Genomic DNA, 18,940 nt, shown 5'->3' with positions numbered 1-18,940 from the left:
TGCAGAAGGATTATTGATGATGAAATACCTGCATCTCTCCAAAGCGGTAGTAAGACATTTTGTACATAAGGCAGTTGAGTAGGGTGGGGGAGCCAGCTTTGTCCACTCTGAACTCTCCCTGTGGGGTGAAGTAGTCACTTTCCTGGGTGGAGAAGCATGACAGGGAGACAGATGTTGGGAGCAATAAGTGAACTGACACTTTGTTCCACAGTACACTTGATTATCGGACATTGATTTCCTTCAGCGGACCTCGGAGAGCACATCAAACATTCATACTAATTCCACTCTGCAGGCAGCAGCAGCAGCAGCCACATCTCTCCGCTTAATATTTAACAGCTGCAGCAACGCTCACCTCTGTGTGCTTTGTCCTGGAAGGAGTTACTAAATAAAGTGACAGTATATGTGTGTGACGTCTCTCACCCTGATGTCTCTGGGGTGCTCCCCCTCTGCAATGCGCACCATCCAGAGGAACTTGTTGATGTCATCTCCTGAGTAGCCAATCACCCCGCCGAAGATGATCAGGACATAATCGACATCCAGTGACCTCATGATTTCATAGGCTGCGGTCTCATTAGATGACATGGCTTTGCCCACCTGAAGGGAACACAAACACATGGCGTCCATTCAGTAGAGCTCAGGTAGAAAAAAATGACATGATGTTCACCTGCTCATCTTTTAATTTTATTATAGCTTTTCAGCAGAGCCAGAACAGCACCGCTTCCATTTGGATTCAGTCATGACAAGCCATGTGAAATATTAATCTGTATTGTTCAGTGCTGTTAATACATATGGTTATTTATACATATGTCCACTTGGTGGTGCAATAGACCAAGGCAAGAAGGTAACAGTCCCACATACTGGTTGAAAATACTGAAGTAGGAGCTGTTCAACTATGTCAGTACAGAGGCAAAGAAAAATCAAAAGTAGCTCCTGTATATTTTAATCAAAGTCTGTTTTCACTTTTTAAAAAGGATTTAAATACGTTTCTATTCTCCAGGCCTAAGTAGAGACACCCTTTATGACATCATCAGGGTTATTTTCTCAGACTTGAAAAAGCTCCTCCGCAGCCGCAAGAGATCATAACTGTTAACTGACCCCTCATGTGTAAAAGTTGGTGGACTGCCCCTTTAATCAAAGGTCGCATTTAGAAAATCAGTTTTCATGGAACAAAGGTGGAGGGTCATATGTCGTCAACAGTGTTCATTCTCTCACCAGTGCTATATGACTGTTGTTCCATGTGTTGTTGTCGACTAGTGTGGTCCTGTTAGCCATGCCTGCTATCTGGTAGCCGTAGTCCCACCAGGACATCACTCTTGCGTGCTCGTCTGTGTTCTGCCTCAGCCAGTAGTAGGCCTCTCTGAAGTCATCCAGGATGTTACGGGAGCTGGAGGGGAAAAGTTACAGGCGGGTGAGGTGACGACACGGTGGTAGGAAGAGGTTCAGTCGTGGATGTGTGTATTTGTGCTCAGTATAGTATATACAAGACTTAGACAGAATACCAAAAACTTTTTCTCAGTTACCTCTGGTGGTATCTATCTATCTATCTATCTGACCTGGTCTTAGGATATCTGTCTCAGACTTTCTGCCATCACCCCACTACAATGGAGATAAATGAGTTCGGGTCCCCTTTCTAACAGTCTATTAGAATGGACTGTTTTAATTATTTCTTGCTGGAAAGTCACAAGGCTCAGTCAGAACAAGTATCTGCTGACACAAAGTCTGATCTGATTATTATTTTTATTACATTTCTTTTGTATTATTTGTGCCAAAGGGACCCTACGTCTTGTAATCTGTTCCAGCTCACAGAATTGAAAAATGATACTTAAAAAAGTTCAATACTAGCATACATCAACTATAACACAAAGTTTTTCACTGGGACTATTTCTGTAGTAGAAAGTAGTTCTGATTAAAACTGTTCACAGTGAGCTCTGTGAGTAATGGGAACACTGTATCTGGAAAGAAACCTCTGTTGAATTTTTAAAAAGTCATTTTTCATTGCTTTGAGTGTGGAGGCAAAGATCTGGAAGCAGCATATATCTCAAACCTGGACACAAAGAACCAAAACTATGCACCTGGGCTGAGGGGGAAGTGAGAAAAAGTGTTGTCATTTGGTGAACCAACCCTGTAGGGAGGTGCTTACCCAACCATCCCATTAGTGGTTCCGGTGTACACAGATAGTCTAAATGTTGCATCACTGAGGTATAAACATGAACCCAGTTATATAGTTACTATATATATACTAAAATACTGCTACTGTATTGTTTGCAGCATTCAAACTCCATACTGGTTACTGTCTTGTTAATTTGACATGTGGGAAATGCACATGATGCGTTATTCTCACCCATCATGGTTATAAGATGCCAGCACGACACTGGGGCTGGAGTAGGCGTTGCTGGTGACCCAGGTGCAGTGGACAGCAAACATCATGAGCAGCATCAACATCAGCATGGTGACGATAGACTTGATGTTGGGGCCCAGGCCCTCCTCTGCCTTCTCCTGCTCTGACACGTGTTTACGCACCTTACCAGCCTGCAAGGGACAGCACACGCAGACAGGAGGCCGTTTGTAAAGGTTACCGAAACTCTTAGAAGACGAGTAAACTTTAAAAATGAGCAGTTAATGTACTAGATGACTGTTAATCGTCCCCATTTAGAGACATCTCAGACAATCAACTTGAGACCTGTGATAGATTAGTAATGTATTATTCACACTGTATCGATTTAGAGGAAAAGCAGCAAAAGGATGACAAAAACAATGAATATCAATGCTGTTTAGTTTCTGTATTCACATTTAATGTTTTGCAACTTAGAGGTTGGGACACTCAAAAGCGTCACCAGATAAATCGGAAGGATCACAAGGTGATTTAAGAAAGGAACAATATTTCTCTTATCTGAAATTGTGTTTATTTTTTCTGACTCTTCTCTATTTTTTCTTGTAAAGTACTACATATTTCCACTCTGCAGGCCTGTCAAATGCTTCAACACTGACAACCTAAGACGGGAAATGAATTTCTCTTTGGTTGAACTGCTCACAACTCATGTCTACACTCGGGTACTTGGGGTCACAAGAAGAAATTGCATCATTTCAAGACAAGAATGGCTTTTCATTAGTTTGTCAAGCATTTTATCTTAGAAGGCATAACTTCAGAGAGACAAGGGAAGCTAAACATTTCCAAGAGAATGTGTGGTGTATACTAAAACCAAGTCTGAAAAAAAGTAAGCACTCCACTTTATTTAACTGAAAGCAGCATGAACTGATTTTTGTGGCTAATGTGTTAGCAAACAGTCGCCTATTTATGCATTCAGCTGACTTCAGGATTCGGTTGAAGTTCTGTTTCTAATAATTCTAATATTCACTCTCATTTTAGCTCTGTTTTGATCTCCTGAGAAAAGGTAGCTTTAGCTGCTAAATGCTCCGTTATGTTCACCAGCTGGTCATTAAGTGAAACAGCTGAGGGGAACTGCAGAGTCAGTAGATAATAACTCTCTGCAGGTTCATTACTATGAGTGACACTTTTCACATTATACACAGTCATTTCATTCTTGTATAATGTAAAAATAATGATTAGTGCAGCTTTAAATATTTGAGATCATTTTCGTGTCAGTGTTTTGGTATTATATGTGCAGGCTCTGGGTTATTTATGTTGTATACTGTGTGTGTAGTTAAAGTTGTGTTCATTACAAAAAAGAGCCACAGGGATATTCTGACTTTTGAAGGTTAGACAAAATCATGCTTGTGTGGTTTTGAAAAAATAAAAGCATTACAGTACTGCTTTCTGCATTTTAAGACACATTATTCATGTAATTGCATTACTTTTAAAATAAGCAATGAGCTATTCATTTACTTAGAAACAAGGCCCACTCTAAAAAGAGAAGGCACGTGATTGTGACTGTAATTCATCATCATTAATGAAAAGATAAGCAAAATAGTGACCCCTTTTACACACACATCCTGATGACCCCTGACCTTATCGTAGAGGTTGCCGGCGTTCTTCCTGTCGTCCTCGTCACTGCTGTCCTCTGCGGGTGGGCTCTGCCTCTTCATGTCGTCACCCAGGTAGTGTTCAAAGACGCTGGAGAACGCCACGGCTGACAGCATGCACACCACCGGAGTCAGAGTCAACATCAAACGCACCATCACGCCAGCGAAATACACGGCGCTGATGGCATATAGAGCCACTGGTGACAGGAGAGCAGAGAGAGAGAGAGAGAGAGAGAGGTTACAGGTGATCAGGATGTTATGATCCAACATCGACAAGTTTGATTTAATTTAAAATCTAATTAATTTATTCAATTTAATGCTGTCAAGTCATATGAAAAGGTGAACTGTCTCTCTAATTTGTTGTCTTACAGTCAGGATTTCATGCATTACCTGCCTGAATGATCACAATACCACTGCTTTGCACAAATCTCAGTGGCAGGTGGACACCAGATCAAAAGAGAAAATGTAACAGTGCGGAGGAAAGTGCACCACACGACCAAACACTTACAATGCGTGTGTCTGTGTATGTGTGGTTGTATTCATGTTTTCAGCTTAACTGAGATCAAAGAGTCTCAGTGTGAGATTAGGAAGTAACAAGTAGAGAAGAAGAAAGAGATGAGCACAAAAAACCCTGACGAGAAAGAGTAAAGCAGCAAACCCAAGTTAACAAGAAAGCAGAGCGAGCAGAGAGAAGAGAGAGAGAGAGAGAGAGAGAGAGAAGTTTCAAGTCTGGTCAAGTATATTTTACTTTTAAATGAAACAACTTTAATATAGGACTTACTGTACAGTGCACACACAGTACAGTACACACAGTATGCAGTATGCATGACAGCTAAAGTAGCATCAGCAAGCGAGGAGCTAAACTGACAGAGTCAGGCAGTGATAATGAGGCAGTGGAAAACAGGAGAGAGAGAGAGAGAGAGAGAGAGAAGTATGAGTTTACACCGAGTACGAGAAGAAACAGAAAGAGACAAACACACGCAAGTGTTGTGTTCTCTGCAGTGTGTGTTAGAGAGAAATGCCCACACATCACCACTGGTTCCTGACTTTCAGTATGTAGTCCTATTTTTTGCTTCTCTTTTAAATCACTGTCCAACTGAATTTTAGAGGTTGATACCAAAATCCATATTATCAGAAATATAAGACAAACAGCAAAAATGATTTCAAACACTAACAAACAAATAGTACAAAGAAAATGCAGCCAATACAACTTTAAAAAAATCTGAACAATGCTAAATTATGCAAAGCTATCATAAACACTACTTGAAGTAATGTATGGTGTGGGCAAGCTGTATTTTGGACAACAAATATATTTCTATCTCAAGCACATCTCCATGACGATGACAATGTGCTTCACAATGCTTATGCATGATAACGACTCTAATGAATTCAGCACTGAAACAACATTCATCTGAATACATTTCTCTGGAGACAATTCTGACATTTCCTGCAGCATTTATTATGCTAAATTACAGTACACGGTGCAATACTGTGTCATGTTGTTCCAGGATGTTCAAGATTACAATAGTCATACAACCACTGATGTTGTTTGGTTTGAAGGCCAATGTCAGGCTGTATCACAGTTTCAAGTGCAAAGTGAACTCATAACAACTGTGTAAAAGCCATAATATCAGTGAAAGCCTTCCTTCTCTATTGATAGTGTTGCTACTCTAATGCACCTCGTCTCCAAGTCCAAAACTGCTGCCTTAGTTGTTCATTATCAACACTGAATCACATTCTGACTGTATTCAAAGGCCGACGGTGACAAGTTTCGTGATTTTTGTCGATAACAGTGTTCAAATTTTAGAAAAAAAAAAAAAAAAAAAACTTCCTCCGTGCTACAGTTCTTACCAAAGACACGCTCATCATTGATGTTCTTTATGCAGAACCAGAGGCCTGCTGGGAAGGTACAGACCAGGATGTGAAGGTCAAAGAAGAAGGACACCCAGGTGGTGGGCTGGTGCTCAGATACCGACGCTATAATGGGAATGTGGATCTTAGCATAGCTGTGGATGACATGGAAGACACGGTGAGACACAACAGAAGAGTACAATTTGGCAAAGGTAGAGGAGACGAGGCTCTTTATAGTGACAGTATACATAGTGAATGTATTACCATATAAAGCTATACTTTTCTGTCAGATTATATCAGTTATCTTGGGTCAGAGGACGACCCCATTACTTTTACTGCACTGCAGCAAAAATGAACTTCCTTCACAGAAAAAAAAAAAATACTCAGGCTTGCACACACACACATACATATATACACACACACACACAGACACAAAATGTGCATATAGACAAGATGAGTGTTTCAGAGTTTTACAGCTGATGCTTCAATCTGGCAGTTTTCTGTAAAGCCAGATCTTGGAGGAGTGAAAAGTAGCATTTTCTGTTTAGGGTTTTATGATGGAGCTGAGTGACCGGTTGACTGACTCACTGCTTGACAATAAAAACAAAGTCTGGTACTAGGTATGTGTTTGATTTGACTGTCATATCTGATTAAAACATGAGAATAGTGATTATAATATTTAAGGGAAAAGCAATCTCCATTTGTAAAAACTAGCTAACAACCGTTGCACACTGCTCGAGAAAGAATCATTATCCCTTTGATCTTTTATTAACCACATGCTCTGTGATGGACTAAAGCTGAATACATTAAAACTTAGTAAATCAACTTGTGAACAAGGTGGAATTAATCCTGAATGAAAGTTACTCTATTTCCCACCTCGCCACTTTCTATCTCCTACAGTTGAACAGATTTATAGGTAAGTGTGCTACTGTACATCATTTGAATCTAATTCATTATCAGCGCTGTGGTAAGGTGCCTTAAATCCAGTGGAAAATTACAAAACATTAATTCTGATGACTTACCCAGTATCCCAGAGGGAGTAGAAGCGCCCACTCCATGGAGCAATGTACCCTGAAGGTGAACAACACACACAAACCATATGGACTCTGTCAGAACGCTCTTACAAGTGCCTTTAAACAAACACGTCTAACCGGCAGCCTACACAACCTGACCTGCATACACACACCGCTGTGGACTGTCAGCGGTCTGCGGATTCTGTCACGCATCGGTGGAAGGCGTAATTGGTTTGCAACATTCCTCCTGCATGTATCGATCATATAATTACTCTCTAATAAGCGTGTGTGTTGTTGTGTGTTGCAGACGTGATGAGTGGCTGTAATGAGTCTCTCTGGTCTGCTGTCCTCTCAGCTCAGCTGTGCTATGATAAATGAGAGCGCAGAAACTAATCATCGCTGTTAGATGGCAGACATAGAAGACAGCAGGTGGTCCTATCATATAGATAATAAATGTGTGAAGTCAGCGGATGGCTGACTCTAATCAGAACCAGCTATTGCTTTACATGTAGCATTTCAGTGGCTGTTGGGCTTTAGATAAGGCTTTTAATTACTGTGACCACACTTATCAAAGCATCCAAATGTCTCTTGTCTTGTGGAATCCTAACAATATTATGGCTTCAGGCCATTTTAGGTTCAAAGTAACAAAGCATAGTATAAATAATCAAGACATTAAAATGCCTCTTCACTTCTTTAAAGCACAAGGCTCAGAACTAACAATAAATTGATCCTACTAACAAGCATTGCCTGATAGAGCTTGTAACTCTGTGCTGTAAGGCTCCATAGTGGTTCAAAAACTACTGGTGGAAAAAAACAAAACACAAAAAAATCCCCCTAGAAATACTCACATGAGCGACACATGTGTATTAACCCACCACCGAAAATAGTCCTGCAAAAAATGCATTTCCCCCTGTTCGGGTGATGTTTGGTAAAAACTACTGTGGTTCTTCTAGGAAATTAATGAGCCCTTTTGAGAAATTGACACCATACGTGACGCATTTTTAAATATTTGTCTTCTGTAAGAACCAGTTGACTTGGAGTGAGACAGGGCAGACAGGGCAGGACACTAACACTTTGTTGCTTTTGGTCTTTTCACTGAATTTGTTGACAATAAGAAAAATATTAAACAATGCAAAAAACACACAAGGCTAAGATAACATTCCTGCCTAATGTGTAAAAAGCATCTATTATCTCTGACAGAGTTAATCTCTGTTATTATCGATGATTGTGAATGTTTCATTGTCTGGTTAAAATAAGCTTTGTATCATAAGAATTGTACCATACCATAACATCTACTAAAAATCCAGCATGCCCCACCATCTCCCAACCAATCACACGACCAGTTACAGTCACGACTCTTTCAAAGAAAATGAAACTGTCAGTCTAAGTCTGATCCACCATTCTAAGACTCCACTCTTGAGAAATGTGTTAATCAGACATAAAACATGGTGAAAACTGTAAATCTTATCCAGGATAAAGCTGCAGTGTACACAGCTTTGTATTAATGCTTCTTTTCTCCTCTGACACCAAACTCTAAATGCAAATCCATATTATCCGTTATGTTTACACGGCTAATTCTCCAACTGATTGAATATCGAACCGAGTGACTAGTCAGCTCTACTGCGGCCTGTGCGTTCAGCAACGGTGTGGTATGCATATCTTAAACATGCATAGCTTAAACATCAGAAATGTAATTGAGTTATCTTGCCACAAAAGAACAAAAAATGTATTTGTTTCACAGCTATTCTTCATTAAAACAATGTGGACTAACCTGTGTAGGTCAGATAGATGACGGAGAGAAAAACCACTCCAGCTGCCAGAGAGACTCCCAGGAAGAACAGAGTCTGGAACTCCTGCCTGGTCAGTCTGTCTTTCAGGTACTGCAGGAAGGCATAGACCTGGAGCAGCACAAACACACCTGCAGAGATACAACACAAACAGACCGGGGTTCAGATCTTTGTTGAACACTGGCCAAAACCAGGGATGACAACAAATAATTACATGGTTTAAAGACAATGTTAGAGAGTGTTACAGAAGAAGTAAAAAAATTGTCTTGACGTGGCCTTGTGTTTCTACTACGGCTGCAACTAACCATTATTGTCATTAGCGATTCATTGTTTGGTCTATAAAATGTCAGAAAAAGGTGAAAAATGTCAATCACTGTTTCCCAGAGCTCAAGATGACGTCCTCAAATGTCTTCTTCTGTCCACAATTCAAAGATATTCAGTTTATTATATAGAAGACTAAATAAACCAGCAACATATTCCCATCTGAGAAGCTGGAATCAGAGAATCTAGATATTTTCTTCTTAAGAAACAACTCAAAAAGATTAATCAATTATCAAAATAGTTGGTGATTAATTTAATAGCTGACAACTAATCGATTAATCGTTCCAGCTCTAGTCTCTACACTCTACTAATCTGAGGTAAATCAGTCAGTGAACCATGTTTAAAACCTTATTTTTTAACCTACTCTTTAAGTTATTTAAATGTGAGACAATTATTTTCATTTAACAACAGTTAAAGACATCACATACACTTACCTAGACTTCAATTGAGTGTTTCTGTATTATGCTTGCTGACTGATTTAAGACATGTCTACAGGCACTATTTGAACGTGAACTTTGGCCTTCTATCCACTGTACACTCATTGTCCTCCATGTTAACAGCAGCCATGGGCGATGGCTTTATGAGAACTGTCTCTGGTGAATGGTCCAAGATTAACTCATCATCCTGATGCACTCTGGTGTGAGGACTCATTCATCACAGATTGTATTCAAGGATGTAATTTGGTGGCATGTATATATGTAGTCCTGACTGTAAATGTTTGAAATGCTCAATTGATACTTTCATATGCATTAAAATTAAATTATAACAGTTCTACAGGTTACATGCTTGAAGTATAAAGAAGAATGTTTTTGTACTGGATGTCAAAGATCGAGATGAACGATGTTGTTCTTCACTACAAAACCCTACAGGCCTGCAGTAAACATATATTACTGGCTTCCAATGCTATTCTTCACTTTCCAGTCAAACCCCAGATGATTGGTTACTGACCTGCTGCGGCCATGTGTTCACTGGTCCTGATAGGCTGAAAGCCCACAAAGGGGATCTGCATGGAGAGGACCAGGCCGATGATGTAGAAGGTACTGTAGGCTGGAGGGAGAAATCAATCAGAGCAGTTAGACTCATGACTATTGACATTTATACATGTGAGCACATTCAACTGACTCATTACTACATGCTTATCTTACTTAAACCTGATCTTACTACTAAACACAGATGGTAATCACGCACGTTATAGAAGAGAATCTCACTTTATAAAAATGTAAAAAGATAAAGAGCACAAACACACACACACAATATGCAATACAAAAAGTTCTAATAAAATAAAGATGGCACACACACAAAGACACAGTGCAAGTGATTCTAGGACCCCCCCATGCCCCCCAGTCCCCATCTCTTTCTGACTTGCAAACACAGCCTCACAAAGTCCTTGATGCAGAACACAAGAACAAAATACCTTTTGAGCCTAAATCATGACTGACAGTCTAAGTGCGATTAAGCTTCGGCGTTCAAACGATTTACACACTTGGGAGTCAGCGGCACAACCAGACAACAGGCTCACTGTGAACGCTCCGACTAACCCTGAAAAAGCGTTTCAAACCAACCCTCAAGGGTCAGAAACAGTGAGACAAAGCTTCAATAACAAAAGCCTTGAAACTAGCACTTTTGGTCAAATATTGCCACAGTTAAGCTGATGAAATGAAAGCTGCAACATAAGCTGAGAAATGTAGACATTCATAAATGACACCTCGGGCTAGAAATCAGTTCATTAGCTAGAGAAGTTCACTCTGTCTCTACTACCACATGTGTGTCTGTATACTGTCTGTAACAGCTTTCGGCGGTCTGTACGTCTTCTGTGCTTCATTGAGACGAGTGGAATTATGACTGACAGGATATCACAGATCTTTTAGGCTTGTGAACATCCCTGTCTGTCTCTTTTAATGACAGGAGAAGAAGCTGGCGGGATAAGACGAGGTGGAAACAAATGAGAGGAGGTCAACGGTTCCTCATTTGGTCTGAGACGTGTTCTTCTTCCAAAGCCTGAAGCTTGGAGTCTATTTTATAATCTCTACCTATTCTTTTTATCAATGAACATTTCTTTTTAAAATGTAACATTCTTTCATTTGATTATTTGTTCTAAATATTCTTATTTTGAAGTAATTTACAGTATGAATTAAAGCGGATTACTGAATGGAGTTTGTATTCAATGTTAAGAAAAAGGGATGAACGTCGATGTAGCTGTCACTCTGCAATATGGCTTTTCCGAGTGAGGACTCTAATCTCCACTCTCTGCTGTTCATCTATGGCTGTGCTTAAATTACATTTGTAAAGCTGAAGCCAAATCACACTACAGGGAACTGTGTGTGTGTGTGTGTGTGTGTGTGTGTGTGTGTGAGGAAGGGGGTCTATGCCAATTTGTGTCTGGGCATAGAATCAAACCTCAACTCTCTCCACTGCTGTCTTCACAAGTAGAGATGATTGTTAGTGTTGTTACACCGAAAAGATGTGTGTCTTGCTGTGAAAATACCCCGCTGTTCTGTTGGAGCAACATACAGTTTTAAATGAAACTGTTCAATCATGAATCACCATTATTTATCTCGTTGCCTTGACAAGACAGGTGGGAACAAAGGGATAATGAAATAAAAGTTCCTTCACCTGCAGTCCTCTGGGGATGACATTCATTAAGCCTCACAGACCAGTTTTATTTACTTTATTTATAAGCAGCGGATCCAAGGTTATTCTGTCTCTGACTCAATTACTTCCTCCCTCTATTGCTGTCTTCTGATGATGACGACGACATTACAAGAGATGCCGGAGCAATGAAAACGAAGATAAAGACTGCTGCTGACCCTCTCCGCCCAGGCCTGTTTTACAAACTGCTCTGTAAAGAATAGCTCTGGAAACTAATGCATCCCCAGTATACTGAGTTGCCAATTTACTCCTGTCCAATGAACTGCCATCAAATACAATTAGCCCTGCAATAAACCCTATCTTTGTGAGACTATTTATATATAAATATTCAGCTGCTGTTGGCATTTTGTCAGAGAGATTTGCACTAGTCGCTAACTGTGTCTGTTTGCTATTCGGTGCTGAGCAGGTAGTGTGCAGTGGGATTTTAGAGCTTTTTCTCTGAAAACAGGTGCCTGCTGCAGCTGAAAACACCTCTCTGAGAGCACTGAGAGTGAACCAGAACGGAAAAGTTGCAGCCGAACAGCTAAACAATGAGCTGAAACTCGCTATAAAGCTCCGTAAAGCCGAGGGGAGCTGCAGAGTCGCTGATTATTCTCTGTAGAAAATAGTCAAGAAAGTAGTCTGTGTGAGTGTCATACTATTATATATTACATTATTATTACTGATAAAATAACAGTAATAGTTGGTCAAGGTGGAGCTTGGTTTAATCATTTCATACTGTATTGTTTAACAATGCCAAATCACATTTTATGAACTCATCATATATCTGGTAGTAAAATCTTAATTTATAAAGCAACTAGCAAATATAGCTGTGGAATAAATGTGCTGTGCAGTAAAAAGTATCATATTTCTCTCTGCATTGTAGTGAGTACTTCAAAATTATACGGTTCTCGAGTAAATGTACTTAACTGCATTCTATCACTGTTCTTACACTTTTGGAAGGGCTACTTACACAGCTTTGCACCCTCTATGTCAATACAATAACAATAATCCAATATGTGTTATACCATGTTAATTACATCCAATGTGTTCATGAGTTATAGTAATAACTGTCAGTGCTTTTAAAGCTACTGCTGATGTGTTTCTGCATTGCACCTCTCAGAGATTACTTAGCAGTCAAACAGTGTTCACGCGTGTAGAGGCTGGAGGCGCTTGATTTCAACTGCATATATAAGAGTGAAGTTCTGAGGGCCAACAGTCAAAATAGTTGATACCTCAATGAAACACATTTCAGTTCTGATGCTTTTATCAGTGCACCGAGATAACATTGTAAAAGTCAGAACTCCAAACTTTAAACTGACAAAGACTTAACATTCAGAGTCTGAAAACATTTGACAGTTTCAAGTACATGAAAGTTATATTCAAGGAAAAGGCCGTTGTTACTCTGTATTAATATCTTGAACAAAATCATCTTCACTCGTCCACTTACTAGATGATCTCAATGACAACTAAGCAAACTCCATCCGCTGAGAAAGACTGTGAGATGCAGTTCAAAGCTCTGAAAAAAGCTAGTAAGTGGACCTTGAGTTAAAATTTTGTCAAACTACTGTTTTCAAGGTCAAGACTGAACTTTGCATTTGTGAGTTAAAGTAAAGTTCAGTAGAGTTGCTGAATCCCATGAAAAGACTCAAATCAACAATACCTTCATGTTTCTTTAAACTCTACTTTTCCTACTTCGTCTGTGGCAGCCAAAGTCTACTGGTCCATAAATCTTTAAAAACATGTCACAAATAAACTGCTTCTTTTTTTAAAGGCCATCTCCTAAAACAGCTGGTCACTGTAGTTTGACGAAAACTTTACTCAAACTGGAGTAAATAATGCATTTGTTGGGGGACTATTTTCAGCTGTGGATTAATACACATTGGATTGTCTTGTATCTCCAGCAGCAGGATGGTGTGCGAGTGTGGGATTGAGTCAAAAAAAAACTACAGTGTATGTGTTCGTGGTAAAGAAGGAACAGGTCAACAATGTCACTCACTGATGCATTTAAAATTTGTGCACAACGATGGAGCTCTCTGTCACAGAGGACTGAGATATATCAGGCTTGATACAGGCACAATACTTGTTAGTAGGAAGGTTTTTCATGGGACAAAGAAAAGAAAATATAGAATATTGCCAGACTTACTCTTCACATCAATGCTTGTGCCGCTTCTTTGGGCATGTATGTATTTTTTGACCATAATATAGTGCTGCCTTTAGTGATCCAAAGTGCTGCCTTTGGCTTTTCATCCACTTTCTGGCTGCTTCACTTTTATTTGTTGGTAAAAAAAGCACAAGCTGTTAACCTGAAGACGTTGTTGGAACTGCCAAACTTGAAGATGATAAATACATGTGGCCTCATACCTCTCCCAAATCCTACCATCCACTCTAATCTTATCATTTAGCCCTGCTTCAGGCAACCAAGCAAGTCACTTCTGTAACAGATGAGCCAGGCATCACTGTGTTAAAGTGCCCCAGTAGGCGGCACATGACACCTGCTCCCTAGACGCTGAGCGATGTAACGGCCTCGTACTGGTGCCGGCAACCAGCAGTCAAGCCGATGCCTGTTAGACGGTGGAAGCATCCATCAGAGAGGTTTCTATTCTGAGTTTTTCTCTTCTGCTGCAGAGGAGACGCTGCTCATGAGATAATGAAATTCCAGTTGGATTTCATTATGGTATTTCTGCTTTATTAGACAGGTAAGATAGAGCGAGAGGGGGGTGCTGTGTGACAGCGGGTCACTGACTGGACTCCCAATCACACTACAAGGTATGCATCACAGAACACGGTGAGCTATTACAACTTTGAACTAACGCAATTACTGTGTTGCTGCAGGCAGAATGTGCGAGGCTCGTCTTCAGAGAGAGACACACAGAGGAGGTGAAGGCAAAAAAACAGAAACAGTGGGGGGGCGGCGAAGGAGGTAGGAGACCAACGGAGGGAAGATGGGAAAGTCAGCTTGATGCTAAATTATTCATTTTGCCAATAATTCTATTGGAGGATGTAGAACCAACCCGTCACTCCTGTCTCTTCTTCTCTCTTTTCAGTCGTCCTTCTCTGCACTTGTCTTAATTTCTAGCACCCCTCGGTATGGGCTCCCTTTGACTGCATACTTCACAGCTTTCTGCTGTTGCTGCCGAGTTAACTTAGCCCGATTGTGTACTCTTTTTCGTCTTGATATGTCATTATTTCCACAGGATCCTAAACTGGTACAGTGTGTATGGGCTATTGATTTGGATCCGAAACAATGGAATGGTGTTGCAGCATCAGGAGGGAGCTGTGAGCCTGGGGTCAGGACTTGATTCATGATCAGTGAGGCGAGTTCAGAGTGTGCGACGAGGCGAGCTCTTTGAAGGGAAGACAGCTTTAATCTTTTTTCCTTCTCTTTTTTTTTTTTCCTTGCCTGCGTTTCCACTTTCCATCTCTCTTACTTTTATCATGAATCCCTTCTGCCCTTCTCTAAGGGATTTGTGTAAACCTGATATCTGTCTCATTACAGACACAACATCAGCTGCTAATGGATGCCATTAATTATCAGTAACAGTGTTTATACAGCGCCTATATGACAAAGAATAACAAGCTACTCTGTGTGATACCGCAACATCAGTGTGCATGCTTTTGAGTCGTGTGCCAGTACAGAAAACACAGCTTTTGTGTGTGTGTGTGTGTGTTTGTTGACTGTACAGTTAACTTGCCTGACTTGCTGTCTGTTTATCCCAGATGTATTACACTGAATATGAAATAAGCATAACTGTAAACCCCCCAAGTCATCTGTTTATGCCTCTGAATGTGAAGAGAAATGAAGTATTCATGTGTACATGTGTGTGTGCTTGTTGCGTCTCACCTATGTAGACTCTCCTACTGAAGCGCTGCATGAGCAGCAGGACAAACACATGAAGAGGAATAAGGTTGATGATGAAGACGTAACCACCCCAAGCTGAAACCTGTGGAACACAGAGTGAATTTAATAAGAGCATTTTTCTTTGGCTTTAGCAATAATAGTCATTAATGGAGGGATGTGATAATTTGGCTCATGCATGCTCACCTGCACACAGATAACACGCACAAACACACAATCGCATATAAAATTAGTTTACTGCTTCTTGTTGTGATGCGGTTTTGATCCCTGCTGAATCTGCAGTGCTTTGGGCTGCACTAGATAATCAGTATTGTAACATCCTACAAGTCCCTGCAGGCTGGGAACTGAAGGGTGGCTGTATTTTCTCTTTTATTCACAACACGCACGCACACGTCCATAACGAGACGGGTAGCAGAGCTGAACGGCCCACCTGAGAGCTGTGAAATCATTATAAGCTACAGCATTAAGACTGCCATTCAGATTATGTTGTCGGTCCCAAAACCCTCAAAGGCGCACAAACACACTAACACACACACGCACACACACACACACACCAGGGTCTACAGCTGTTCAGAACAACAGACACACATCTCCACCTCTTTTCAAGCTTTGTGTTTATTGTCTCCGAGCGTCATGTAAACTGCCAAGCTTGTGAGTGGCAGCCAGAGAAGGAGCGTCACAGCTTACAGCGTGAGGCGTTCAAACGATTCATTACGGACTCATCACAGTCTGGGCTGAATGATGGGTAAGGTGGGTAAGGGAAAAGGTCCCCCCCCCCCCAAAAGGTCTGTCATTGTTTGATGAAAATGGCTTCCGGTGATGTGGGAGCAACGATATTTGATGGACGTCCAAAACTGTTGGATGGTTAAGTCTTATCTGCAAAGGCTGCGTGTGTGGCATGGTGAGAGTATGACTCGGCTGCTTCTGCTTGGCTCATAGAGTGTGTGTGTGTGTGTGTGTGTGCTATATGTTTTAAGTTTCTGCTTCAGATGTGTGTTTGGGTTAGGTTTTATGTCAGATTAGCACATGAAAGTGGTCACCAAATGTTCTCACAAGTATAAAACAACCGTTGTTGTCGTGTGTGTGTGTGTGTTCTCACCATGTAGAAATAGGAGAGGCAGCATCCGATGGCCCAGAAGACCGACCCCGTCTTCACTGATTTCACCTGCGGTTTACATAGGACAGTGTTAACCAATTACACACATACACACACACACACAAAGTCAAATCCAAATCAGCTGCTTCCACTAAGCTGCTCTGTTCACTATTTTGTACCGTGAGGATTTGCCCTGCTGCTGCTTACCAAACATGACTGTCTGAATTATTCATCATGTTTCTCTATTTAATGACCTCCACAAAGCAGCGCAGCATGTCCTACACATCTTTACCTTCCCCAGAGCGGTACATGGGGGCTAACGAGGGCTTAACGAGGCTAACAAGCCCTGACTTAACGAACGTACGGGTGGGAGGTGCTGCTATTGGCTGGAGGACTGCCAGAGCCCAACCAATGTGATGTGGTGAATGGAAGGAAGGGAGAGAATGAAGTTGTTCTATATTTCCGTCCAGGAATATCCCATAACTAGTAAGAGCTGTGAGTCCTGTGGGTCTATGTATGTATGTATGTGATTTAATTATGGTGGAATTTTTTTTAGGTTCAGTTTGAAAAACCAGAGTATAGAAATGAGACTTCACTTCTTCCACACCACCAATTAACTGTGACTTCAGGGTTTGATAACTAGGAGAGAGAATTCCTTCTTTAAATATCAGTGGTATGCGTGGAATGTCATAGTTGATCATATTCAGTAAGAATAACATTAGCCCATAGAGCCACATGCATAAACCGCAGAGGACCGGTGTGATGAATAAATCTGTTAAAGCAGATTTAGTGGGTAGATTAGTGGTTAAAGGAAAAAGTATAAAAAAAAAATAACGTTATGTCATCACCATCCAACATATTCCAGACACTGGAACCCGTTTTTGGAACTAACAGACAGTTTTGTGGACAGTGAAAGTGGTTAAAGCCACTTGGGATCGCTGCTTTCAGCATGAGAGGACATCATAAATGAACACTGAGCTTTACAGGATCACAAGAATGTCACATGTGAAGTGAGTGTTAACAGGGCTTCTGAAAGTCCCTTCATACGTAGTTTCACACAGTCATTTGCAACTGCGTACTTTCCGCACAATCGCTGCATAATGACAAAGTAGAAATTAATTATGTTCTAGTTTGAAACAGCATTCCTTGAAATAACAACCTCTTAACCTGACATATTTGTTCGATCAACATGATACAAGTTAACAGCTTTTAAAAAGCACTAATGCAGCTTCTGTTTTAATTGAAAACGATGCTGGCGGCATTCATCACTTGCTACTGATTCTAATGACAACTATTCTCAAACAGAAAATTGCCAACATGAAGCAGATTTCAGTCTGAATTATGAAGTAAATTGAAACTCTAACTGTGGGTTTGTCACCACGAAGGACACGTTTCACATTACATAATATAAAATATTATTGATTAGTGAGGCTTCAAGTCAACTGCTAGGTCTAGTCTACATAGAAAGACATGAGTTTTGCATTGTAGTCTGCCTATTATAAGAACAGGTGTTTTAAAACAGTCAAGTGTCCATACTGACTATTAAAAGCCAACTGATGCAGGAATAATTACAACTTTAAAGAGCTGCATACTATAGGAAGACTACTACGGTTATGTATCGGCGTACCCATAGATAATAGGTGAACTGCAGGGCAAAGATGGCGATGCCTTCGTTGTCGAAGGAGCCGGCCACGGAACGGGAGATGTAGCCCGGGACGATGGCGATGAAGCAGGCCGCCAGCAGCCCCGCCCCCTGGTTCCACAGCTCCCTCGTCAGCAGAAAAGTGGAGATGGAGGTCAGGCCGCTGAACACCGGGGCCAGGAACACGCACACGTCCCGGATGTGGACAGTGATGTGCAGCAGGTTGAGCACATAGTGGATGAGGCCCGCCGTGACCATTAGGCCTGGATAAACCTGGAGGAGGAGAGGCAGAAATGAAATGATTTAGGACAGGCAACACAAAACAATTTTTTTTCTAGATTTCATAAGAGTTGACTTTTATTGACTATGTCTGAAAAGGCATAAAAAAAAAAATCTCTCTCTGATGAGAAGAGCAGCAATATTGACAAGCCAGCAAGAGCTCTGAACAACTGAAAATGCTGCTTCATGCACCTTTTCACTGCTGTGCCTGCAAAATGCCTCCATTACCTGTTTCAATGAGCACTTCAACAGCAGAATAAAACAAACCAACAACCCCCCCCCGCATATTATAATACTGTAGCCAGCTCACAGGAAATATGCTTTCGCCAGCCTATATCATCAACTTGTTTGAAATTTCTGATGACAGCAAATCTTACCATATTTCCTTCACACAAAACGGTCTGGTAACTTATTTCCAAAAAATGCATATTTGAGTTTTCTTTATATGGTGGCTAAAGAAAGTCCAAATCACATCCTACAGCA

The 18,940-nt window shown here is 40.8% G+C and overlaps 1 protein-coding gene across 1 annotated transcript in view; it reads right to left on the bottom strand.

The window, feature by feature from the left end:
* The window catches only part of LOC122987317 (dolichyl-diphosphooligosaccharide--protein glycosyltransferase subunit STT3B-like), a 60,974-nt gene that overhangs the window by 3,989 nt on the left and 38,045 nt on the right, over positions 1-18,940 (bottom strand). Inside the window, exons 3-14 of the mRNA XM_044359131.1 lie at positions 18,164-18,451; positions 16,540-16,605; positions 15,426-15,525; positions 9,902-10,000; positions 8,617-8,763; positions 6,855-6,903; positions 5,833-5,987; positions 3,967-4,178; positions 2,342-2,529; positions 1,213-1,384; positions 421-594; positions 29-142 (exon numbers count right to left, since the gene is read on the bottom strand). Coding sequence (XP_044215066.1) covers positions 29-142; positions 421-594; positions 1,213-1,384; positions 2,342-2,529; positions 3,967-4,178; positions 5,833-5,987; positions 6,855-6,903; positions 8,617-8,763; positions 9,902-10,000; positions 15,426-15,525; positions 16,540-16,605; positions 18,164-18,451 — 1,764 coding nt within the window. The remainder of the gene's footprint in view (positions 1-28; positions 143-420; positions 595-1,212; positions 1,385-2,341; positions 2,530-3,966; positions 4,179-5,832; positions 5,988-6,854; positions 6,904-8,616; positions 8,764-9,901; positions 10,001-15,425; positions 15,526-16,539; positions 16,606-18,163; positions 18,452-18,940) is intronic.

This window comes from Thunnus albacares, chromosome 8, assembly GCF_914725855.1.
Source record: "Thunnus albacares chromosome 8, fThuAlb1.1, whole genome shotgun sequence".
Classification (NCBI taxonomy): domain Eukaryota; kingdom Metazoa; phylum Chordata; class Actinopteri; order Scombriformes; family Scombridae; genus Thunnus; species Thunnus albacares.
Note: the sequence above shows the minus strand (reverse complement) of the source record. Positions and strands in the feature narration are given on the sequence as shown.